This window comes from Lipotes vexillifer, unplaced genomic scaffold (assembly GCF_000442215.2).
Source record: "Lipotes vexillifer unplaced genomic scaffold, Lipotes_vexillifer_v1.1 scaffold366, whole genome shotgun sequence".
Classification (NCBI taxonomy): Eukaryota; Metazoa; Chordata; class Mammalia; order Artiodactyla; family Lipotidae; genus Lipotes; species Lipotes vexillifer.
The window spans coordinates 2,341,757-2,368,901 of NW_006780143.1; the positions used below are offsets into that span (position 1 = coordinate 2,341,757).

At 38.9% G+C, this 27,145-nt stretch overlaps 1 protein-coding gene across 2 annotated transcripts in view; it reads right to left on the minus strand.

Annotated features, from left to right (window-relative positions):
• The window catches only part of DEPDC1B (DEP domain containing 1B), a 95,284-nt gene that overhangs the window by 39,466 nt on the left and 28,673 nt on the right, over window positions 1-27,145 (minus strand). For both annotated transcript variants that reach the window (XM_007453223.1, XM_007453224.1), the window contains exons 3-6: window positions 11,163-11,298; window positions 7,380-7,507; window positions 5,683-5,813; window positions 3,101-3,148 (exon numbers count right to left, since the gene is read on the minus strand). In XM_007453223.1, the coding sequence (XP_007453285.1) occupies window positions 3,101-3,148; window positions 5,683-5,813; window positions 7,380-7,507; window positions 11,163-11,298 (443 nt within the window). The remainder of the gene's footprint in view (window positions 1-3,100; window positions 3,149-5,682; window positions 5,814-7,379; window positions 7,508-11,162; window positions 11,299-27,145) is intronic.

Consider the following 27,145-nt stretch of genomic DNA (forward strand, 5'->3'; position numbering starts at 1 on the left):
TGTCTTTATTGCTGTTTTACCCCTAGGTTCTTCATAACATTTTTTTTTCTTAAATTCCATATATATGTGTTAGCATACGGTATTTGTCCTTCTCTTTCTGACTTACTTCACTCTGTATGACAGACTCTAGATCTATCCACCTCATTACAAATAGCTCAATTTCGTTTCTTTTTATGGCTGAGTAATATTCCATTGTATATATGTGCCACATCTTCTTTATCCATTCATCCGATGATGGACACTTAGGTTGTTTCCATCTCCGGGCTATTGTAAATAGAGCTGCAATGAACATTTTGGTACCTGACTCTTTTTGAATTATGGTTTTCTCAGGGTATATGCCCAGCAGTGGGACTGCTGGGTCATGTGGTAGTTCTATTTGTAGTTTTTTAAGGAACCTCCATACTGTTCTCCATAGTGGCTGTACCAATTCACATTCCCACCAGCAGTGCAAGAGTGTTCACTTTTCTCCACACCCCCTCCAGCATCTATTGATTCTAGACTTTTTGATGATGGCCATTCTGACTGGTGTGAGATGATATCTCATTGTAGTTTTGATTTGCACTTCTCTAATGATTAATGATGTTGAGCATTCTTTCATGTGTTTGTTGGCAGTCTGTATATCTTCTTTGGAGAAATGTCTATTTAGGTCTTCTGCCCATTTTTGGATTGGGTTGTTTGTTTTTTTGTTATTAAGCTGCATGAGCTGCTTAGAAATTTTGGAGATTAATCCTTTGTCAGTTGGTTACATCCACTTTTTATTGGATACTTGCAATCTACGTGCACAAGGAAGAAAAACAGTTAACCTGGTTTTGTATTTACTTAGCATCAGTCCCTCATTCTGTGGCCCACCATGAGGCTGGCCAACAACGAAAGCACCCAGGCCAATGGTCTGCAATAAATGCAGATGGGCCCAAAGGGAAGAGATGAGCAGTAAAACTACAGAAAAAGAGGCACAGGGCCTTCAAAATCTCATGTAATCAGCCTATCCTTTCTGTTCCCTATTAGAGGACTATAATGGGAACCTAGACTCATTAAGGATAAGAAGGATAAGGAACAGACCATAACTTTGATAAGACTCAAAGTAAATTTGGGGAGGCCAATGAGTTTGGAAAAAATAATTTTATAAAACTATTCAAAAGGCTGACCTCACCCTTTGGCCACCTTTTTTTCTTTGACATGTAAACAAGCACATTTATGGATGTGCCAACCATCTGTAAAGCACTGCACTTGATACGTGTGAGAGGTGTCCCCGTTCCCAAGAATTTCCACCTAACATAACATTAATGTGGAGAACATTACTAAGTCGATCCTCACATCTTTCCTCTCTATTGGTAATTCCAGTTATTCTAACCTTTCTGCAGAAGTTTTGTGGCATTATGTATAAATCTTGCTTGAGGGAAAATTATACTCTTCATTACATTTTGATCACCATTGAGAATTCAACATCATAACCACACCTTAATATACACTTTACAACGTACTATAGCCTAGACTTGTTATACTGGCTTCCTCTGTTCATTCCCAGTTGATCAACTTCCAAAATCCGTGGTTTTCCAAAAATTCATAAATAGGTCATTTAACCCATTTATATCTTCTATTTTGTCATTCTGGCCAAAGATATAATTTAGATTAATTTACTTCAAATGAGTGAGCAAGAATAAAAAGCACTCCCCCAAACTAAAAACCAAAGGACTCTACATCTCAGAGGAGTTCCAAAACATGAACCAAAAACCTATGGGGCTTCCCTGGTGGCGCAGTGGTCGAGAGTCCGCCTGCCGATGCAGGGGACACGGGTTCGTGCCCCGGTCCGGGAAGATCCCACATGCCGCGGAGCGGCTGGGCCCGTGAGCCGTGGCCGCTAAGCCTGCGCGTCCGGAGCCTGTGCTCCGCAACAGGAGAGGCCACAACGGTGAGAGGCCCGCGTACCGCAAAAAAAAAAAAAAAAAAAAAAAAAAAACCTATGAAAATCTTAATAGTTAAACACAGAAAACTTTGGGCTTCTCACAAACTAACATTGCTATTTATATTTAGGATGATAGTATATAATCATTTTCTACATATTACCACTGAGATCACCCACAGTGAGCTGAACACTTATTTTAGTTTCATTCTATAATCAAACAAAACTAACTTCAGTGAAATTAATAATTCAGAGGCTACTAACTCAGGAATTTATACACGTATCTCTGTACATGCTAGTCTTACCCAAAAGGGAAGAAAGAAACCACCTCTCTGAGGTGATCTTTGAGACTCAAAAGACCCTATAGAACAAATATCACCATTATCAGTCAGCTAAAATAACTAGAATTCTTCTCATTAAAATCACTTGTTTGAGTTAAGCCATTAACCATTAGAATCCCTTCTTTGGGTTAAGCCTTCTGAAAATCCCAGAAAAATAGTAGTGTTAATGAGATACCATAATGACTCATTTCTTCAGTGCCTATGATATCGAGTGAAGGAGATTTCATATGTCTATGAAAAACTTCAGAGGGGCCGCCCAGGTCCAGACCCCTCATTTTACAGCCAAATTGCTGAAATGGCCTTTTCTGCTTCTCTGCATGCATGTTCTGCTCCTTCCAAACCATGCTGCATACCAATTAGATTCGTTTTCTAAAACATTTCTCTCCAACTTAAACCAATGCCCTATAAAAAGTCAATGGGAAACAGGATCTGCTGAGTAAACTGATGAGGTAAATATAAGGCATACTTAGGAATACATGTTTTAGGAATAAAAATTTAGGTTTTAGGAATAAAAACCTATAAACTGTTAACAGGCATTTATCTATTACAATATTGCATTCAATATTACTAATTATTCTTTCCTGCGATGAAGTATTCAGAAGAAGCAGTATGGACCTTACCTGTAGTGTGATGATATCCACAAGAAAATGGAAGCACAAAACCCCTTTAAAAATGTTCTGTAACTCAGCCATTTCACTACGTCACAAATTTATCATTAAAAGCACAGTAATCCCCAAACAATTAACTGCCAGTCTCAAAGGTCTCAAATCAATGTTCAGGGCATTGAGCAAAAAAATTTTCTAATTTAGGGCACTAATTTCTGTTAATTTCATAAAAATGGCAGGTACTTAGTACTTACAATTTGCCAAACACTTCATAGCTGACAGTACCCAGTGAGGAAGTTCTTCTGCAGAAAAAGGAAGATAAAAAGATGTTTTATTCAATTACATATAATTCAAGGGATTATATACACACTTGGTATCATAAGAATGATACTTGCCCAAGTAATATGAAACATACCTGCTAATCACAAATCACCTGCTTATGTATCAGAACATTTAAAAGATAATTTTTCCTTAGCAGCGATGTTACAGCACGTGATTATGTAAACCATAACTATAAACTTCTCTAAAGACAAGATGCACTGGTTTAAGTTTAGAGTTTAAGTTTTAGGGAAAAGAAGAAATCTGATAGTTTGTTCCAAAGAAACACACTAACAAACAAATCAATTATTCTAAGAATTTTGGAAAGAGAAGAAAAAAACATAAAAAGCAAAAGTATGAGTCATCAAATGCATTTATGAAACCAGTTCACCAGATACCTTAAAAAAAAAAGTGTTAAACTCTGTATGTCCGATGTCCAATATAAGTATCATTTTACATGTTTCAATTTTCAAAATGTTTTAAGGCAAGAAAGTTCCACTGACATATCAATATAGGTTATTAGTATTAGGACAGCCTTAAAATAATCACTAGCATTGCTGCAAAAAAACCCAGCTGAGCCATTTGGTACAGGGTCTCTTCCCCTGGCCCTGCCACAGACATCTGATGAGTGGGGCCAGCACTCATGTGTCCACTCCTCACCTTCTCCACTGTCTGTGAAACTGCAAAGATACTGGTTGGTTGACTTGCATTAGAGCTAATGAACCTGAGGCTTGTAAAGTGTTCTCTTCTTTCTGAAGAATGTACTTAATAAAATAAAAGACAACGGGGCTTCCCTGGTGGCGCAGTGGTTGAGAGTCCGCCTGCCGATGCAGGGGACATGGGTTCGTGCCCTGGTCCGGGAAGATCCCACATGCCGCGGAGCAGCTGGGCCCATGAGCCATGGCCGCTGAGCCTGCGCGTCCGGAGCCTGTGCTCCGCAGCGGGAGAGAGGCCACAGCAGTGAGAGGCCTGCATACCGCAAAAAAATAAAAATTAAAAAATAAAATAAAATAAAAGACAACTGATCGGGGCTTCCCTGGTGGTGCAGTGGTTAAGAATCCACCTGCCAATGCAGGGGACACAGGTTCGAGCCCTGGTCCGGGAAGATCCCACATGCCGCAGAGCAACTAAGTCCGTGCATCACAACTACTGAGCCTGCGCTCTAGTGCCCATGAGCCACAACTACTGAGTCCACATGCCACAACTACTGAAGCCCACGCACCTAGAGCCCATGCTCTGCAACAAGAGAAGCCACCACAATGAGAAGCCTCCACACCACAACAAAGAGTAGCCCCTGCTCACCACAACTAGAGAAAGCCGGCATACAGCAACGAAGACCCAACACAGCCAAAATTTAAAAATTAATTAATTAAATAAATTTTTTTTAAAAAAGACAACTGATCATCCAACTGGTAGCTGAAAGTATTCATGTTTGCTGTACTCAGAGAATGTGGAAGGATTTTAGATGTACTTCAAAGGCAACAATACCCCCCTCATTCTATGTAATTTTATATGTTGATGTTAACCTGACAACTCATGAAGTCACAAATCTGTTTATTTCTGTTTCCTAATGTTCTTCATTCCTGATAAAGGGGCTTTAAAGGGGAAGTGTTTCAGGTTTCAAAGACACATTCTGCTCCTGTCAGGAAACATGGCCTAGAAAAACCTCTTCCTCTCTCACTGCTCAGGCTCCTTCTAGGCCAGATTTGTTTGCTGCCCAGGAGCCTCCAGCCCTACATTTAATAATAATTTACAAAAGCCCAAAAGTACTATACCATCTTCCCACATCCAAACGTCATTCTAGCTCCAGCTAATTCCTAGGATCAAGTGTTTGAAGTAAAAGAAGAGTCCATCCAATTCTGGTCTATCCCTTATCCAGGGGAAGAAAATTTTTAAATCATTTTGGGGATTCTGGCTCACTACAGTTACCAGGACCTTATTTTTCCTAATCAAAAACCAGGATAGGCGGCTGCTAAATGTCTTTTTTCCCAATTTGTAAACTGGCTTGGAGGAAAATGTATAAAAAAATTAAAGCACCTTCAACATCTGGAAAGCTACCTTTATTAAAAAGGAAAAAAAAATGACATAAACCAAGACTATCCCAGAAAATCTGACACAGAGACACCATAATGAAAAGGTCAGTGAGAGATCTAAAAAATTCAGTCAGACCCCAGGACCCACGTAAAAACTGACTCAAGCTTTCTGTTAGGCATTAAACTTACTCACTTCTCAGGGATTTTCTGGGGATGATAAAGAACCACTTAATGCCCTGTGTGGCTAACACTGAACTAGCATCTGGATGGATCTTGCTGAGGCTTTCACTCCTGGGTATTCATCTTTCTATGACATTTCCTGACTCCAAACAATTAGTTTAAAGGTCTCTGGAAGTGAGCTAAGGCTATATGTAATGAGGAGGTAAACATATGTAAGGTTTAGGGAAGGGTCAAATAGAAGCTGATGGACCTGTACAGCCAATGTACTGGGTCAACTGGGAACAAAATGGCTTTTATGCACTTACTTGACTTGTCATCAAGGATAACAACTCCCTGGTTGCTCACACTATATACATTATGGATGATGAACTTGGAGTTGACAAGATTAACGTCTAAAACTTCTTCTAAGGAATCCAGGCCAAGGATTTTCTGTAAACTAAAAAAGATAAATAATGATTAAATTAATTAGTTACTTTTTAAAAATCATTATCTGCCCAAGAACTGGCACTGTAAAAGATCAATCTTTAGATTGTGCTGTTTTCACACATTTCACCCAATCTTTGTGGGGCAAAAAGGTTAGACATTGCATATATAAAACAAAGTTAGATCATTTTGTTATTAACATAGTACTTCACTAATTTAAAAACACAACACACTGAATGTCAAGAAAATGACTTTCTAAGTAAAATATTATAATAACAAAAACTAGCTCATCCAATGATGAGAAACTGCTGTGAGTACATCTTTATAAGAATTAAAAAAAAAAAAAAAACTTGCTATGACATTGTTAACTTTAATTACCTATTGTACATCAAATATCTAGGAGACCAAATTTTCTATTACATGTTTCATTAAGCTTAAGATTTCACTGTAACTAGAAAGTTTAAAGACTTTTAGATCACTCATTATTAGAGAAATAAAAATCAAAACTATGAGTTACCACCTCACACTGGTCAGAATGGCTATCATCAAAAAGTCTGCAAATAATAAATGCTGGAGAGGGTGTGGAGAAAAGGGAACCCTCCTACACTGTTAGTGGGAATATAAATTGGTGCAGCCACTATGGAAAACAGTCTGGAAGTTCCTTAAAAAACTGAAAATAGAGCTACCATATATGATCCAGCAATCCTACTCCTGGGCATATATCCGGAAAAGATGAAAACTCTAATTCAAAAAGATATATGCATCCCAAGGTTCACTGCAGCACTATTTACAATAGCCCAGACATGCAAGCAACCTAAGTGTCCATCGACAGATGAATGGATAAAGATATGGTACATATACACAATGGAATATTACTCAGCCATAAGAAAGAATGAAATATTGCCATCTGCAGCAACATGGATGGACCTACAGATTATCATACTAAGTGAAGTGAGTGAGACAGAAAAAGACAAATATTATATGATATCACTTATATGTAGAATCTAAAAAAATAATACAAATCAACTTATTAACAGAACAGAAATAGACTCACAGACATAGAAACAAACCTATGGTTACCAAAGGGTAAAGGGGAGGGGGAGGGATAAATTAGGAGTATGGGATTAAGAGATACACACCACTATATATAAAACAGATAAACATCAAGGATTTACTGCATAGCACATGGAACTATATTCAATATCTTGTAATAACCTATAATGGAAAAGAATCTGAAGCTGTACACCTGAAACTAACACAATATTGTAAATCAACTATAGTTAAATTTAAAAAAACAAAAATAAAAATAATTAAACATTAGGTAATTTTGGACCAGTGGCAAAAAAAAAAAAGAACTTTTAAAGTTCTATTCTTAACTAGTATATAAATGACAATAGAAAATTCCCAGAATTCAGTTAAATTATGTTTGCTAAGCAGCACAGCTGCAAATAATGCAATCAAATTTGAGAGTTTTATACACAGTTTCAGAAAATTAAATATGCAGAGAGTAGTAGAGAAGCAAAACAGAAAAAGAAAAAGAAAAATACTTAAAGTTCTCATTACTACCAAATGCACATACTATGATAATGTCATAGTCTTCCATAACTCTTCTACGTTGGCCTCTGTCAGCTGTCTGCGGTGGACAAGACGGCAAGCCGGCACCTCTCCAATAGCAATGCTGTGGCGCTTGTACCACATCTCAGAACTCTAATTGGGGTGGGGAGGAGAGTAAGAAAGAGAGGGCATAAGTACTTCAAGAGACAGAGGTATGATTTTATGAGAAATTTCTTTGATTTGGTTACTTTTAACTTGTTTTAAAATAATAATTTGAAACATTAACTTTCTTTGCATGGACTGCAGAGTAATAAAGTATGACTCAAAGATCAGGTCATATCATAAATGAATATTCAAGAATTGCGAAAGAGCTATGGCAATAAGCATGACATTAGCTATTTTTCCCTGTGGGAGTTCTAACTAATCAGTGAAGCAGCAGTAAAATAAAATTTCATTGATTCAAATTAATTAACATCGAGGAATATCTATCCAAATTCACACACTGTCCAAATTAAGTGACTGTTTAAAATAACATTAAAGTCTGTTACTTTCAAGAATTCTCTGTTTTTTATAAGATCAAATAAGTACAATGTTAGATAGCAAGCCCCAGATCTTAGGCATCTGAAGAAAGCAGGAAAAAAAAGAGCTCCACAAGGACAGCTGGAGATGGCCGGGAAGAAAAACTAAAGCCCAGAGAGGTTAAGTAATTTGCTCAAAGTCACACAGCTTTAGTGCTTCAACATTCTTAGCACCTCCCTTCTCACATTTAGGCTACTAGACAGAAATCTTAAAACCTTTTGGTAATCACAGAGAGGAACTATGAACTTTTAAAGGCAAAACATATAAGAAATCACCTACAAAGGATTTTTATAATAGTTTTTTGCAGAAGTGTCATTATAGAAAAATCTTATTAATTGGAAAAAATGAACTGGAAAGTTGTTTTTTGAAGTGGTTTTTGGTTTCGTTTTTGGAGAATTACTGAACTACAAAAGAAACTTGAAGGTCACATGGATTTGTGACTTTTTTATTTTTTAAAGTATCCAAATTAGGTGTTCTCTTTTAAAGGCAGGAATATCAGTTGTTGCATTTGCCTAGCAAATTCACTTCTAAAAGTTATCTTAAAGAAATACTCAACTATTTATCTGTAAAGATACTGTTCATTGCATTGTTTACACACATACTGAAAAAGCTGAAAACATGGTACATATCTAACAGTAAAGAACTGGATAAATAAACCATAATCCTTTATAGACATGATGCAGATATTTAAAATGATGTTGAATGTTGAATAACATGAAAAAAGGGACACAATACACTGTTCTAAGTGAAGAATATAGGCTACCAAAACAGCACAGCACGATCTCATTTTGTTGTTAAAAACATGCGTGGAAAAAATAAAACACAACAAAAATGTTAATATTAATTCTCTCTGGATGATATTATGAGTAATTTTTTTTTCTTTTGTCTCTACCTATGAACAATTCTGTTAATAACAGCAATAGCAGTTAACAGTTTCTGAAAACCTGTGTGTCAGGCACCTTCTAAACACTTTATAGATAGGAAGTCACTTGATTCTCATAATGACCTTACCCCAGGGGGGTGTTTTCATCCCACTTTCACCAAAAAGAAAACAAGGACACAGACACAGTGAATAAAACAGAGAAACAAGATCACACAGCTAGTAAATGAAGGAGCCAACATTCAAATCCAGCAGTCTGTCTCCAGAGCTCACACTTGTACTCTCCACATTACACTGCCCCTCAGCAAACACAACAAATCATTTTATTTGCCTCACTTCATTTTATTTTATAAAATGGCTAGGCAAGAGAGAGGATAGGACAGAACAAAAACAAAAACGAACAAGCAAAGTGAAGGCAGAGATACAAAGAGGGCAAGTAAGATAGAAGAAATGAATACGAGCTCAGGTCCTATAAGAAAGATGGACTGTTTCTCTATTGACTACTAACCTCATCAACCTAAAACCTGCATAAGGCCCAACTGGGGAAACAGATCCTGCTCTGCCATTCTTCCTCTGGACAGTCCTCTTCCTCCGGACAGCCCAAGCTTTAGAGGAAATGTAGCAAGTGAGGAGCTCAAACCTCCACCACTTGATTTAGGGGGAAGTACAAGAAAAGGCAAGAGCAACATTATCAGAAATATACATACAGACGACCAGCGACATGACAAGCTATGGGGGAAATGTTTGATGAATCTGAGACGCTGGTATACCACCACTTCAGGGCTGATGAAAAATTAGAAACTGAAAACAGAAGAGAGAAGAGAGACGACACTGTCTTCTTCATTGGTGCATGAAAGTGTGCTAATGACCAGCTGGTCTTCCTAAAGGTTCACAGAACCAAAAAGAACAAATAAGGGAAGTTATGATATCGATGACATAAATACACATTAGTTTAATATGGGATTTTACCTCTTTTGTATAAACAATACTGGATGACATTATAATGAAGAAACGTCTGTTGAGTAACCACTCTACTGATGGGGTCATATTAGGTGTTTAAACACAAATGTTAAAAAAAATGAACCTGATTTCATGGAGCTGATATTTTAACTTTCTTAAGTACAGGAACTATTAGCTAGACCTTAATTAAGTTCTCCTCATTAGTAATGAATTAAATAGTCCTCAAATACCCTTTGTGCTCACTCTTTCAGAGTAGTTCCACTTTGTTTTCTAATAATCTATCATCGTATTGAATAATTCACTAGACTGAGCCCTTTTGGAGGAAAAACCGTATTACATACAGCTGCATCTGTAGAACCTGGCAGGATGCATGGCACACAGCAGACAATCAACAAATCTTTGTTGAATGAATGTTAATGACTTTCAAATACGACCTCTCATCTAAGTTCCAGAGCTTTTATCTCCATCTGCCTGTTAGATACGTCCATTTAATACAACCCACCTTTCTCATCAAACATATTTAAAACTACATTCATCACTGTCCCTGACAAATCTGCAAGTTCATAAGGAGTCCCCACTTCTGTCACTGGTGCCACTCTTTTTCTTGAGTTATTTTTGATACAGCCTAAGCTGCTTAATTATTCTCTCCAAACTGAGATACAATATAACCTCTGTTAAAAAAAATTTTTTTCTTTCAATCACATTGCCTAAAAATGTTTACAACATACCTCTGCAAATGTATGAACTGGACATCCAGTCCTATAAGACTAGATTAACTTAAAACATTGGTGTTAGTACAATTCTTAAAAACTGCAGTATAAAATTTTTGTCTGCATTTTATTTTTTAGCATTATGGCAATCTTAATAGTTTTCTACTGAGGATATTTCAAGGAAGAAGTACACCCCAAAAAAGGTAGTTTATTCTACAATGTGCGTAGGTTTCCCAAAACTAGCAGAACCTACCTTTGTTCATATTGTGTCAGGACTCACTCCACAATCTTCCGTGTCCCAAACTTCACACTTTCAACTGGTAATAATTATAACAAAGTTCAGGAAGAGAAGACAAAGAGGGAGAAGAGGAAAATTATAGAATAGAAAGGAAAAGGAAATTATAAGGGAGTTTTAAGAGAAAACTGCTCAGTCTAAACATATGAAAACAGCTACCATATATTCAGTCACAGTGTCCATAAGCAAGAGTGAAAAAATGCAAAAGCCAATCTTCCTGTATTACTAGTTTCTCAGCTATTAATGGATAAGATATTGTTTTAAAGTGCTTTCAGACCATTGTTTCCAAGGGACCAACAGAAAAACTGGACTAAGCCTGATGGTTCACAGACTATTTCTTATCTTTCCCTCTGCTAGTCCTCCAGCTTCTATAATGGCACTTACCATCACAACTGGCCTCACTGGGATATTATCTTGTGAAGTGCCTGGTAGGGGATCATCCCATTCTGGAAATTTAATAACATCCTTTTGATATGGGGGCCTCTTTGGATATGGTCTCAGGGGTGAGGAAGGAGGAAATCTAAAAACCAAGAAGAAAATATTATTGCAGTCAGTGGGAAACACAGATATTTTAACAATAGTCCCCACTTCTTTTATCCTTGAGAGTTTATACAATTTCAAACTTCAGGTAATGAATTCGTACTTAAATCATTACACACGGCTAATAGTACCCAACAATGTATGATTTTTTAAAAGCATTCATTCGGCCACAGCTGATGAGCCTCTTGCAGGGCACGCAGACCCCACACCTTTTCCTCATCTTCTTGGCCAGGTTGGCTGCGCCAGCTTCCCCCAAGGCGGACGAGGAGGAGGAGGAATGATTCTGCAGGCAGTGTGCCAGACTGGCAATTTGAAGTGCACTGTCTGTACAGCTGCTGAGTCGGCTGTGGGGGAGTGAAGGGCTGTCATGACAATGACTCCTGGAGCCGTGTGGCTGACAGGGTCTTGGTGCTCTGGCCGGGTGTCAGGCCTGAGCCTCCGAGGTGGGAGAGCTGAGCTCAGTACATTGGTCCACCAGAGACCTCCTGGCCCCAAGTAGTATCAAACGGAGAAAGCTCTCCCAGAGATCTCCATCACAACACTAAGACACAGCTCCACTCAACAACCAGCAAGCTACAGTGCTGGATACCCTATGCCAAACAACTAGCAAGACAGGAACACAACCCCACCCATTAGCAGAGAGGCTGCCTAAAATCATAATAAATTCACAGACATCCCAAAACACACCACTGGACGTGGTCCTGCCCACCAGAAAGACAAGATCCAGCCTTGTCCACCAAAACACAGGCACCAGTCTCCTCCACCAGGAAGCCTACACAACCCACTGAACCAACCTTACCCAATGGGAGCAGACACCAAAAACAACGGGAACTACGAACCTGCAGCCTGCAAAAAGGAGACCCCAAACACAGTAAGTTAAGCAAAATAAGAAGACGGAGAAATACACAGATGCTCCAGATTAAGGAGCAAGGTAAAAACCCACCAGACAAAACAAATGAAGAGGAAATAGGCAGTCTACCTGAAAAAGAATTCAGAGTAATGATAGTAAAGATGATCCAAAATCTTGGAAATATAATGGAGAAAATACAAGAAACGTTTAACAAGGACCTAGAAGAACTAAAGAGCAAACAAACAATGATGAACAACACAATAAATGAAATTAAAAATTCTCTAGGAAGAATCAATAGCAGAATAACTGCAGCATAAGAATGGATAAGTGACCTAGAAGATAAAATAGTGGAAATAATTACCGCAGAGCAAAATAAAGAAAAAAAGAATGAAAAGAATTCAGGACAATCTCAGAGACCTCTGGGACAACATTAAACGCACCGACATTCGAATTTTAGGAGTCCCAGAAGAAGAAGAGGAAAAAAAAGTGACTGAGAAAATATTTGAAGAGATTAAATTTGAAAACTTCCTTAACATGGGAAAGGAAATAGTCAATCAAGTCCAGGAAGCACAGACCGTCCCATACAGGATAAATCCAAGGAGAAACAAGCCAAGACACATATTAATCAAGCTATCAAAAATTAAATACAAAAAGAAAATTAAAGCAGCAATGGAGGGGGCTTCCCTGATGGCGCAGTGGTTGAGAGTCCACCTGCCGATGCAGGGGACACAGGTTCGTGCCCCAGTCTGGGAGGATCCTACATGCCATGGAGTGGCTGGGCCCGTGAGCCGTGGCCACTGAGCCTGCGTGTCCAGAGCCTGTGCTCCGCAATGGGAAAGGCCACAACAGTGAGAGGCCCGCATATCGCAAAAAAAAAAAAAAGGCAGCAAGGGAAAAGCATAAAATAACATACAAGGGAATCCCCATAAGGCTAACAGCTGATCTTTCAGCAGAAACTCTGCAAGCCAGAAGGGAGTAGCAGGACATAATTAAAGTGATGAAAGGGAAGAACCTACAACCAAGATTACTCTACTCAGCAAGGATCTCATTCAGGTTCCATGGAGAAATTAAAACTTTTACAGACAATCAGAAGCTAAGAGAATTCAGCAACACCAAACCAGCTTTACAACACATGCTAAAGGAACTTCTCTAGGCAAGAAACACAAGAGAAGGAAAAGACCTACAATAACAAACCCAAAACAATTAAGAAAATGGTAAAAGGAACATACATATTGATAATTACCTTAATTGTAAATGAATGAAATGCTCCAACCAAAAGACACAGACTGCCTGAATAGATACAAAAACAAGACCCATAAATATGTTGTCTACAAGAGACCCACTTCAGACCTAGGGACATATACAGACTGAAAGTGAGGGGATGGAAAGATATTCCATGCAAATGTAAATCAAAAGAAAGCTGGGTAGCAATTCTCATATCAGACAAAACAGACTTTAAAATAAAGACTAGTACAAGAGACAAAGAAGGACGCTACATAATGATCAAGGGATCAATCCAAGAAGAAGATATAACAATTATAAATATTTATGCACCCAACATAGGAGCATCTCAATACATAAGGCAAATGCTAACAGCCATAAAAGGGGAAATCGACAATAACACAATAGGAAGAGGAGACTTTAACACCCCACTTTCACCAATAGACAGATCATCCAAAATGAAAATAAATAAGGAAACACAAGCTTTAAATGATACATTAAACAGATGGACTTAACCAAAATTCATAGGACATTCCATCCAAAAACAGCAGATTACACTTTCTTATCAAGTGCTCATGGAACATTCTCCAGGATAGATCACATCTTGGGTCACAAAAAAGCCCTGGTAAATTTAAGGAAATTGAAATCATATCAAGTATCTTTTCTGATGACAAGACTATGAGACTAGATATCAGTTACAGGAAAAATTCTATAAAAAACACAAACACATGGAGGCTAAACAATACACTACTTAATAACCAAGAGATCACTGAAGAAATCAAAGAGGAAATCAAAAAAAACCTAGAAACAAATGACAATAAAAACATGACGACCCAAAACTTATGGGATGCAGCAAAAGCAGTTCTAAGAGGGAAGTTGATAGCAATACACTCTTACCTCAAGAAACAAGAAATATCTCAAATAAACAACCTAACCTTACGCCTAAAGCAATTAGAGAAAGAAGAACAAAAAAACTCCAAAGTTAGCAGAATGAAAGAAAGCATAAAGGTCAGATCAGAAACAAATGAAAAAGAAATGAAGGAAACAATAGCAAAGATCAATAAAACTAAAAGCTGGTTCTTTGAGCACATAAAAAAAATTGATAAACCATTAGCCAAACTCATCAAGAAAAAAAGGGAGAAGACTCAAATCAATAGAATTAGAAATAAAAAAGGAGAACAACTGACACTGCAGAAATACAAAGGACCATGAGAGATTATTACAAGCCAATATATATACTATATGCCAATAAAATGCACAATCTGGAAGAAATGGACAAATTCTTAGAAAAGCACAACGTTCCAAGACTGAACCAGGAAGAAATATAATATATATACAGACCAATCAGAACCACTAAAATTGAAACTGTGATTAAAAATCTTGCAACAAACAAAAGCCCAGGACCAGACGGCTTCACTGGAGAATAATATCAAACATTTAGAGAAGAGCTAACACCTATCCTTCTCAAAGTCTTCCTAAATATGGCAGAGGGAGGAACACTCCCAAACTCATTCTGCGAGGCCACCATCACCCTGATACCAGAACCAGGCAAAGATGTCACAAAAAAATAAAACTACAGGCCAATATCACTGAAGAACATAGATGCAAAAATCCTCAACAGAATACTAGCCAACAGAATCAAACAGCACATTAAAAGGATCATACACCATGATCAAGTGGGGTTTATCCCAGGAATGCAAGCATTCTCAATATACGCAAATCAATCAATGTGATAAACCACACTAACAAATTGAAGGAGAAAAACCATATGATCATCTCAATAGATGCAGAAAAAGCTTTCAACAAAGCCAACACCCAGTTATGATAAAAACCCTCCAGAAAGTAGGCATAGAGGGAAGTTACTTCAGTACAATAAAGGCCATATATGACAAACCCACAGCCAACATCGTTCTCAATGGTGAAAAACTGAAACCATTTCCACTAAGATCAGGAATAAGACAAGATTGCCTGCCCACTCTCACCACTATTACTCAACATAGTTTTGGAAGTTTTAGCCACAGCAATCAGAGAGGAAAAAGAAAGAAAAGGAATCCAAATCAGAAAAGAAGATTAAAACTGTCACTCTGGGCTTCCCTGGTGGCGCAGTGGTTGAGAGTCTGCCTGCCGATGCAGGGGACGCGGGTTCGTGCCCTGGTCCAGGAAGATCCCACATGCCGCAGAGCAGCTGGGCCCGTGAGCCATGGCCGCTGGGCCTGCGCATCCGGAGCCTGTGCTCTGCAACGGGAGAGGCCACAGCAGTGAGAGGCCCACGTACCGCAAAAAACAAACAAAAAAAGGAATAAAAAAAAAAAAAAAAACTGTCACTCTTTGCAGATGACATGATATTACACATAGAGAATCCGAAAGATGCTACCAGAAAACTACTAGAGCTAATCAATGAATCTGGTAGGGTAGCAGGATACAAAATTAATGCACTGAAATCTCTTGCATTCCTATACACTAATGATAAAATTTTTGAAAGAGAAATTTAGGAAACACTCCCATTTGCCATTGCAACAAAAAGAATAAAATACCTAGGAATAAACCTACCTAAGGAGATAAAAGATCTGTCTGCAGAAAACTGTAAGACACTGATGAAAGAAATTAAAGATGATACAAACAGATGGAGAGATGTACCATGTTCTTGGATTGGAAGAATCAACATTGTGAAAATAACTATACTATAAAAAGCAATCTACAGATTCAATGCAATCCCTATCAAATTACCAATGGCATTTTTCACAGAACTAGAACAAAATATTTCACAGTTTGTATGGAAACACTAAAGACCCGAAAAGTCAAAGCAATCTTGAGAAAGAAAAACGGACCTGGAGGAATTAGGATCCCAGACTTCAGGCTATACTACAAAGCTATAGTACTCAAGACAGTACAGTAGTGGCAGAAAAACAGAAATATAGATCAACAGAACAGGATAGAAAGCCCAGAGATAAACCCACACACATATGGTCACCTTTTCTTTGATAAGGAGGCAAGAATATACAATGGAGAAGACAGCCTCTTCTATAAGAGGTGCTGGGAAAACTGGATAGCTACATGAAAAAGAATGAAACTAGAACACTCCCTAACACCATACACAAAAATAAACTCAAAATGGATTAAAGACCTAAATGTAAGGCCAGACACTATAAAACTCTTAGAGGAAAACATAGGCAGAACACTTTATGACATAAATCACAGAAAGATCCTTTTTGACTCACCTCCTAGAGAAATGGAAATAAAAACAAAAATAAACAAATGGGACCTAATGAAACTTCAAAGCTTTTGTACAGCAAAGGAAACCATAAACAAGACCAAAAGACAACCCTCAGAATGGGGAAAAATATTTGCAAATGAAGCAACAAAGGATTAATCTCCAAAATATACAAGCAGCTCCTGCATCTCAATATCAAAAAAACAAACAACCCAATCCAAAAATGGGCAGAAGACCTAAATAGACATTTCTCCAAAGAAGATATACAGATTGCCAACAAACACATGAAAGGATACTCAACATCACTAATCATTAGAGAAATGCAAATCAAAACTACAATGAGGTATCACCTCACACCGGTCAACATGGCCATCATGAAAAAATCTACAAACAATAAATGCTGGAGAGGGTGTGGAGAAAGGGGAACCCTCTTGCACTGTTGGTGGGAATGTAAATTGATGCAGCCACTATGAAGAAGAGAATGGAGGTTTCTCAAAAAACTAAAAATAGAAGTACCATACAACCCAGCAATCCCACTACTGGGCATATACCCAGAGAAAACCATAATTCAAAGAGTCATGTACCACAGTGTTCACTGCAGCTCTATTTACAATAGCCATGACATGGAAACAACCTAAGTGTCCATCGACAGATGAATGGATAAAGAAGATGTGGCACATATATACAATGGAATGTTACTCAGCCATAAAAAGAAACGAAATTGGGCTTCCCTGGTAGCACAGTGGTTGAGAGTCCGCCTGCCGATGCAGGGGACACGGGGTCGTGCCCTGGTCTGGGAAGATCCCACATGCCGCGGAGCAGCTAGGCCCGTGAGCCATGGCCGCTGAGCCTGCGCATCCAGAGCCTGCGCTCCGCAACAGGAGAGGCCACAACAGTGGAAGGCCCGTGTACCGCAAAATAAATAAATAAATAAATAAAAATAAAATGTAAAAAGAAGAAACGAAATTGAGTTATTTGTAGTGAGGTGGATGGACCTAGAGTCTGTCATGCAGAGTGAAGTAAGTCAGAAAGAGAAAAACAAGTACCATATGCTAACACATATATATGGAATCTAAAAAAAAAAGGGTTCTGAAGAATCTAAGGGTAGGACAGGAATAAAGACACAGACATAGGGCTTCCCTGGTGGCGCAGTGGTTGACAATCTGCCTGCTAATGCAGGGGAGATGGGTTCGAGCCCTGGTCTGGGAGGATCCCACATGCCGCGGAGCAACTAGGCCCGTGAGCCACAACTACTGAGCCTGCGTGCCTGGAGCCTGTGCTCCGCAACAAGAGAGGCCGCGACAGTGAGAGCACATACACACCGCGATGAAGAGTGGGCCCCGCTTGCCACAACTAGAGAAAGCCCTCACACAGAAACGAAGACCCAACAAAGCAAAAATTAATTAATTAATTAATAAACTCCTACCCCCAACATCTAAAAAAAAAAAAAAAAAAAAAGACTATATCATACTCAAAGAAAAAAAAAAGCATATTAAAAAAAAAAAGACACAGACATAGAGAATGGACTTGAAGACACAGTGGGGGGAAGCGTAAGCTGGGACGAAGTGAGAGAGTGACATGACATATATACTCTACCAAATGTAAAACAGATAGCTAGCGGGAAGCAGCCACATAGCACAGGGAGATCAGCTCAGTGTTTTGTGTCCACCTAGAGGGGTGGGATAGGGATGGGAGGGAGGTGAAAGAGGGAGGAAATATGGGGATATATGTATATGTATAGCTGATTCAAGTTGTTATATAGCAGAAACTAACACACCATTTTAAAGCAATTATACTCCAATAAAGATGTTAACGAAGTAAAAAACTTTTTTAAAAAAATTTTTAAATAAAAACAGCCATTCATTATGCCCATTAAATAAAATTTATGAAGAAAAACAGGAGTCAAACATGTGACGCATTTTTAAACAAATAAATAAACCTTGGTCTGTCACTTGATTTTCATGATTAAACATGCTCTTAATGGGATGGTAGGGTAAGCTATTTCTTTCACCCAGCTCAAAACCCTTACTGCCTCATAACTCCTGCTAAAATTTTTAGGTGGTAAGTATGCAAATGGAAATTATTGACAGATAAATCTTCAGTAATACTTGTTGAGGAAACTAACATTAGCACAAAAACATTTAGCCTAAAATTCATTTTCATAACTATTTCTAATAAAGATTAATCCTCCTTTCCCTGAATATCCAACACCTCACAATGAGACTGAAGCTTCAGTCTAAAAATCCATCTTGGAGGAGATATAAAGCTTCTCAATATCCTTACTCGGCCCTTTTATACTCCTTTCTGTTTTTATTCCCCCTGGGAATCAACATCATCAATCCTTGGATGAATACATAGAAGTCTAAAGAACAATAGAGGCAATTAAATACATATTTTTCTCAGAGCATCTTTTTCTGTTAGCTTGCTAGAGAAGGATATATTGCATTGCACTGAAAAAGCAATGCAAGAACTCTAGTTCTTAAAGTTGACATAGGGACTTCCCTCGTGGTCCAGTGGTTAAGAATCTGCCTTCCAATGCAGGGGATGCGAGTTCGATCCCTGGTCGGGGAACTAAGATCCCACATGCTGCGGGGCAACTAAGCCCACACACCACAACTACTGAGGCACACAAGCCACAACTAGAGAGTCTGCATGCTGCAACTACAGAACCCTCAAGCCACAACTAGAGAGCCTGTGCACTGCAACTACTGACCCCATGCACCACAACTAGAGAGATGCCCACACACCACAACTGAGAGCCCACGCACCGCAATGAAAGATCCCACATGCCACAACAAAGATCTTGAGTGCAGCAACTAAGACCCAACACAGCCAAAAATAAAATCAAATCAATTAAAAAGTAGACATAGAAGTTAGTAGGTAATGACTTTTTATCTTCATTTTTTATTTATTTAAGCCGAAATAAAGGCTTAAAATCTTGTCCATGATATCCAAAAAAATAATCCAAATAAACTATAAAGATCTTATTCATAAGGCAACTGCAGAAATAAAGAATTTTAAAATGTCTACTGTTTACAAGTTTGTATTGAGGTGAATCAGAAGAATCATAAATAATAAGAGAACTATGGAGAAACCTTTCAAAAACAGTCACAATAGACTTCAAAAAGGATGACTAACAGAGAGAAGTTCAGCTTCATCCTCTCTGAAAAGAACATCCAATAACTGCACTTTACTTAAAAAGTCAGTTTTGAGTCAGTAAGAAAAAAAAGAGGTCTTGAAATCATTAAATCAACTTAAGGATAAATAAACTGAAAGACAGCTTAAATTTCTGGTACTCAAGTTACCAACGCAGTTATTTCCAAATGATTCCAAACTATAAATTAAATGCATCTCGGGCTTCCCTGGTGGCGCAGTGGTTGAGAGTCTGCCTGCCGATGCAGGGGACACGGGTTCGTGTCCCGGTCCGGGAAGATCCCACATGCCGCGGAGCGGCTGGGCCCGTGAGCCGTGGCCGCTGGGCCTGCGCGTCCGGAGCCTGTTGCTCCGCAACGGGAGAGGCCACAACAGTGAGAGGCCCGCGTACCGCAAAAAAAAAAAAAAAATTAAATGCATATCTAAGGTCAGTGAAAGTTATTCTACTTTGTAAATAAAGGCTGGCTTATCAAAGTCCAATCCTATTTCTTAGAAGCCAACAATCACAGCAAAAGTCCTATTTCCAGCCAAAGTATAGCATGTGTATGCACACACATACACACTCACTTGCATACACACATACACTCTCACATTCACATATACAATATTGCATATAATTTCAGGAATTCACAGACAACCCACCTCTCAATGCTTTAAAAATTAAACATAATCCCTACCCCCACCCCATCACTAATACCCACTGCTTACTTCTTTCCCCATTCCTTCAACTACAGTGTGAAAAGTATGGACCTGAGTTCCAGCCTTGGCTCTCTCACAAGCTGTTTATCCTTTGGAAAGAGAAAGTGTCTCTATGTAAATCATAGCTTTTTTACTTGTTAAATGAAGGGATTAAATTGGATGATCCATAAATTTCCTCCTAGGTTCAAAATACGTTTCTTGTATTCCCATACCCAGAAACAAGTAATATCTTCCAAAGACCAAAGCAGAATTTCTTATGTGGAGAACTGTGATTGATGAGATACTAGGGAGTCACTTTCTTCCTCTGCCCTGATAAGATGAGGTCTGTGCTATAACATCTGCAGCTGTCAGTACTGAGGCGGTATCTTCACAGCCGACTGGCAACCTGACCTGAGATGAAATGCAGAAGAGCTCCCTCTAGAGGACCACCTGTATTTTGTGTATTGACAGTTTTCAATTTCTAACATTTTAATCGTGTCATCTCTATTCCAAATGTCACATTTTTCACCTAAGGGAATTAAGGCCCAAAAGAGGAACACAACTTATTAAAAGCCTAGCAGCTACCTGGCCAAGAAAGCAAATCTTGCACAAAAGATTTGCAAGCGCTTTAATAAGAAAATTATAAAGTTTTATTAAAAGGCATCAAAGAACTAAATTGATAGAGATATCATGTTAGTGAATAAGAAGATTCAATATCATAAAATGTCAATTTCCATCATGAAGATATATAGTTACAACGAAATTCCAATCAAAATATAAAGTTTTCCATGACACATGATAAACTGATTCTAAAATTTATACGGAAATGCAAGGGACCAAATATAATCAAGACATTCTTAAAGAAGAAAAGCAAAGTGAGGTGACTTACTGTACCAGCTATTAAGCTAACTAAGATAATACGGTAGGATGATACTGGTGGCATAGACCATGATTTCTCAACTCAGAATTTTTTTTTCTTTTTTTTAAGGGAATTCCTTTATTTTTATTTATTTATTTATTTTTGGCCATGTTGGGTCTTCGTTCCTGTACAAGGGCTTTCTCTAGTTGCGGCAAGCGGGGGCCACTCTTCATCACGGTGCACGGGCCTCTCACTATCACAGCCTCTCTTGTTGCAAAGCACAGGATCCAGACGCGCAGGCTCAGTAGTTGTGGCTCACGGGCCTAGCTGCTCCGCGGCATGTGGGATCTTCCCGGACCAGGGCTCGAACCCGTGTCCCCTGCACTGACAGGCAGATTCTCAACCACTGCGCCACCAGGGAAGCCCTCAACTCAGAATTACTGACATTTGGGTTGTATAATTCTTTGTTGTGGGAGGCAGTTCTGCACATTGTGCAGATCCACTAGATGCTAGCAGCATGTTCTCCCAAGCATGGCAACCAAAAATGTCTCCAAATATTGTCCCCTGCAGAATGGCCCCCAGTTGTAAACCATGAGTAAAAACAGGCAATCTAAAACAAATACACACATTTAGAAAGCTGATTTATGACAGAACAGACGTTACAGATCAATGATTGTGATCCAATTGGTTATCCATTTGGGAACAGTCTGCATCCCTGTGGCAGACTGCACTTCCAAAGATGTTTTGCAACATTACCTCCCACCTACACGTGCTTCTGCAATGTGATCTTGCCACTACTCCAACAAGAGGTAGAGTGTATCTGAGTTAGGGTAAGCCCTCTCTAACTGATTTGATAAATACAAGATGGCAGAAGTGACAGTGTGGCAGTTCTGGGCACTAGCCTTTAACTAGCCTGAAACTTTCTTCCTGCCTCTTGGAACTCTTGCTCTTGTATCATTCATTCTTGCAAAGCTCCCTCTTGGAAACCAGTCATCATGTAAGAAGTGCGACTACCCCGAGCCCAGCATGCTGTGAGATGCCTAAGCAACAGGAAGAGGCCCTCGAAGATGAGACCCTGCGTGGAAAGAAATTGAGGTCAAGGAGCACCAAAGTTCCAGACTTGTGGATGAAGAAGTTATCATGGAGGTGGATTCCTCAGCCTCAGCAGCCTCAGCTGATGTCCAGCTAAGTCCTTCCAAATTCCCAACCCACAAAATTATGTAAAAATTACAATGATTGTTTTAAGCCACTAGGTTTGGGCATAGCTTTGTTACACAACAATAGATAACCAGAACAGAAGTGTGTGGCATCGGGGCCAGGCAGTGAGTGGAGGTCTGAAGGAGCTCAGAGAGACTTGTTAGTGGAGGCTGGAAGAACAGCGAGGAAGCTGTTATTGGAAGACAGAGAAAGACCCATGTTACATAGTGGCATAAAGTTCAGTTAAAACTGGCACCTTCGGTAACAAGGAAAATACAAAAGGTGGATCTAAGGAGTTTTCCAGGATGAATGTTCAAAGTGCCGACTTGTTTCTTTTAGCCTTGATAACAAGATATAGACAGAGAGAGAGAAACTGAAGAAGGAACTTTTTAGTTTTTAAGCAGAATTTAGAGGCAATATAAAGGAGTCGTGACTTGAATGATTAGAAAACAAAGCTATTTCTCATCCTTAATCTCTCCCAGCAAAAGGTTCTCAAAGTAAAAATGGTCTTACAACAAATATCAAATTCAAGATGTTTCTAGTAACTACTGTCTCAGAGTAGTCACAAGTGTGTGGCTATAAAACTTTTGCTATAACTTCAGGAAGATTTAAGGTAGTACCTTATAAAAGCAGTACTTTAAGAATCTTAAGAGTGTTGTACCACAGCAGACTTATAACAGCCCAAGGCAGGGGAGAATCTATCTCAAAGAGATTTATGAGTGTGACTTTTGTCTAATGGATTAAAGCACAATGAAATTCATAGAAAAGCCACAGCATTTTAAAGATAATAGTACTAACAGAATCACCAGCCACTTGGACTAAAAAAGAAACAATTCAAAATTAAAAGAACAGTCAAGAATCTCAAGCTTCTATAAGCAGGAAGCATCTGAGAAAGCTTTCCACTGCAGTCATGGGCCAGAATGACTCAGAAATTAGAGCTAAGAGTACAAGGGTGTAGGCAGGAACCACATAGAATCACTCCCAGGAAGCAGAACTGTGACCTAATCAAGGAATGGCAGACATATGTTCAACTGCATTTTTTTTTAATTTACTTTTTTTTTTAGGCATCAAATGGCTTCCTCCTAATTTATTAAACTTATTTATTTATTCATTTTTGGCTGCGTTGGGTCTTCGTTGCTGCATGTGGGCTTTCTCTAGTTGCAGCAAGTGGGAGCTACTCTTCATTGCAGTGCGCAGGCTTCTCATTGTAGTGGCTTCTCTTTGTTGCGGAGCACAGGCTCTAGGTGCATGGGCTTCAGTAGTTGTGGGGCGTGGGCTCAGTAGTTGTAGCTTGCGGGCTCTAGAGCGCAGGCTCAGTAGTTGTGGCACACGGGCTTAGTTGCTCCACGGCATGTGGGAAGTCCCTCAACTGCATTTTAGAAGTGCAATGTATGGGCTACTGATTCCTGTATGTGATGCCATAACATGATGAATTCTGGGAGTCTTGAGGAAGGGGGTGAATATAGTTTGCAAACGAATGTTATTGTGGTCAGATTGTATTTTTCAAGGATGGCCACGACAATATCTCCCATTCTTTATGCCTCTTCCACAATGTGACTTTAACACTCCCCATCAACAGGAGGAGATTATTTCTCTACTCCTTTGAATGTGAGTGAGCTCTGTGATTCTTTTAAATAAATAGAATAAGCAGAAGTGACACTTTGCCAACTCAGGCATAGATCTTAGCTGCCTGGCAGTTTCCTCTTCTTGCCTATTGTAAATACTTGCTCTTGGGATGTTCATTCTTGGAACATACCTCTTAGAAGCCAACAACCCCATAAGAATAGCAGCTACCCTAAGCCCACCATGCTGCAAGAAGCACAAGCCATGGGAGATGCCGTAGAGGATAAAAGCTCATGTAGAAAGAGAAGGGAGCCAGGAAGCACAAAGACACCACTATTGTGAGCAGAGAAAGAAGCCATCTTGGAAGTGAATTTTCTAGCCCAACTAATGCCTTGTGGGTAAGGGGCAAACTGCCAGCTGAGCTTTTTCTAAATTCTTGACACAAAAACCATGAGCTAAATAAAATGGTTGCCTTCAGTCACTAAAGTTTGGGGTAAATTGTTTTTCATCAGTAGAAAACCAGAACAATCCCAAAATCACACTATGAATAAGAATCACGGGCAAAACCATAAAACTCAGGGCACAATATAAGAAAATATCTCTCTGACCTTGGGCAATAAAGGAATTTTTTTAAGCAAGACATAAAAACCACATGGTATAAAAAAAAAAAAAAAAAAAAAAAAAAAAAAAAAGCCTGGGGCTTCCCTGCTGGCGCAGTGGTTGGGAGTCTGCCTGCCGATGCAGGGGACAGGGGTTCGTGCCCCGGTCCAGGAGGATCCCACATGCCGCGGAGCGGCTGCGCCCGTGAGCCACGGCCGCTGAGCCGGCACGTCCGGGGCCTGTGCTCTGCAATAGGAGAGGCCACAGCAGTGAGAGGCTCGCATACCGCAAAAAAAAAAAAAGCCTGATACATTCACTTACATCACAATTTAAAACTTTTCTGTTCATCAAGACACCATAAGGTGAAAAAAAAGTGAGATTTTGTAATCTATATAATTGACAAAGGATTAATATCCAGAATAGGGCTTCCCTGGTGGCGCAGTGCTTGAGAGTCCGCCTGCCGATGCAGGAGACGCGGGTTCGTGCCCCGTTTCGGGAGGATCCCACATGCCGCGGAGCGGCTGGGCCCGTGAGCCATGGCCGCTGAGCCTGCGCGTCTGGAGCCTGTGCTCCGCAAATGGGAGAGGCCACAACAGTGAGAGGCCCGCATAACGCAAGAAAAAAAAAAAAAAAAATATCCAGAATATTTTTTAAAACTGCTAAGGATTTATAAGAAATAAAAATCCTATAGAGAAGACAAAGACATGAAGCAGGCACTTCCAGGTGTGGAATCAGGAATGATGAATAAACAAATAAAAAGATACTTAATCTCGGGGTGGGGGAGGATAAATTAGGAGTGTGGGATTAACAGATACACACGATCATGTACAAAATAAACAACAGGGATTTACTGTATAGGACAGGGAACTACATTCAATATCTTGAAATAACCTATAATGGAAAAGAATCAAAAAATAAAGAATATATGAAACCAAGTCATTTTGTTGTACACCTGATACTAACACAATATTGTAAATCAACTATATTTCAATTTAAAAAAAAGATACTTAATCTCATTAGCAATCAAGGAAATTCAAAATAACATCACAATAAAAGATCATTTCACATATTGGCAAAAGGTAGAGTCAGTCAATATCAAAATATTTTCTACTACTGAAATAAAAATTTGCATATTCACTACAGAAAACAGCTGGCATGACCTAGTAAAGTTGAACATGCATGTATGAACATACCCATATCCTGTATACTAATTCCATTCCTTGGTAACTCTGGGTAACCTAAAGAAACACACATGTGCAAAGGATACATGTTCATAAATGTTGATGGCAGCATTGTTTATAATAGCAAAGAACTCAAAGCAACCCAAATTTCTACTGACAGGAGAAGAGACAGATTACAGAGATTATATCAATATAACAGAACATAAAAGAGCTGAGGAAACTCCACGACCATAATTAAACACACCAACATGGATGAAATCTCAAAAATCATGAGCAACAAAAGAATAAGTCAGAGAACATACACTCTTTGATATCTTTAATATGAATTTCAAAACAAAGAAAAATGTGTCAAACAAAAATAGTATATTGTTTAAGGATACAAATCTAAGTGTTAAAAACAATAAAGAAAAGCAAGGAAATGATTAACACATTAACAAATGAGGTCAGGACATTGATGATCTCTCTAGAGAAGAAATAAATTGTGGGTAGTTAAGTGTTTGCTTTATTATTCCTATATAAATTGTTCAAATATAGTTTATACACTCTTGCATGAAAAATGTATTTCTCAAGATTGAGGACATTCAAATAGAGCAGAGCTCTCTCTACTGGGCAACATTTGTCTTTAAAAACTATAGGGAATTCCCCGGCGGTCCAGTGGTTGGGACTCCTTGCTTTCGTTGCCAAGGGCCCGGGTTCGCTCCCCTAACTGGGGAGCTGGGATCCTGCAGGCTGCAAGGCATGGCCAAAAAATAAATAAATAAACAACAACTATAAATTTAATCCCAACATGATCATGGATTCCAAAATTATAAAGTCCCTTTAGAATGATCTAGCACAAACGCCACATTTGCACACTGAAAAATCTGAGGGCAGAAAAGGAATTGGCCACAGCTAAATCATTCAACAAAACAACCCAGGTCTCCTACTGCCACCTCTGTTGCCAAATACTGGTTGGAAAAAAGCAATTAAAAAATAATCCATACCAAAGCTACTATCCTTTGATGAATATTCTTGAAACAAACCAGAATTCATTACCTAATCAATCAATAAAAATATTCTAGGGCATCTAAACCCCAAGGAAAACAAAGTTTATAAATCTTAATAAATTTCACTCATAAATGACAGAGGATGGAACGACTTAAAGTCCTTTTCACAATATATACTAAAATTTTTCCTTTAGCATCTGTAGAAATTTGCAGCATGTACAGCTTTTACCACCCTGACTCTTTGCCTTAGTAGCCTAAAGCCTTTGTATTAAAAAAAGCAATCCAGTCGTGATTATTATAGGAGCCCATCTCTCTGAGACCACTCTTT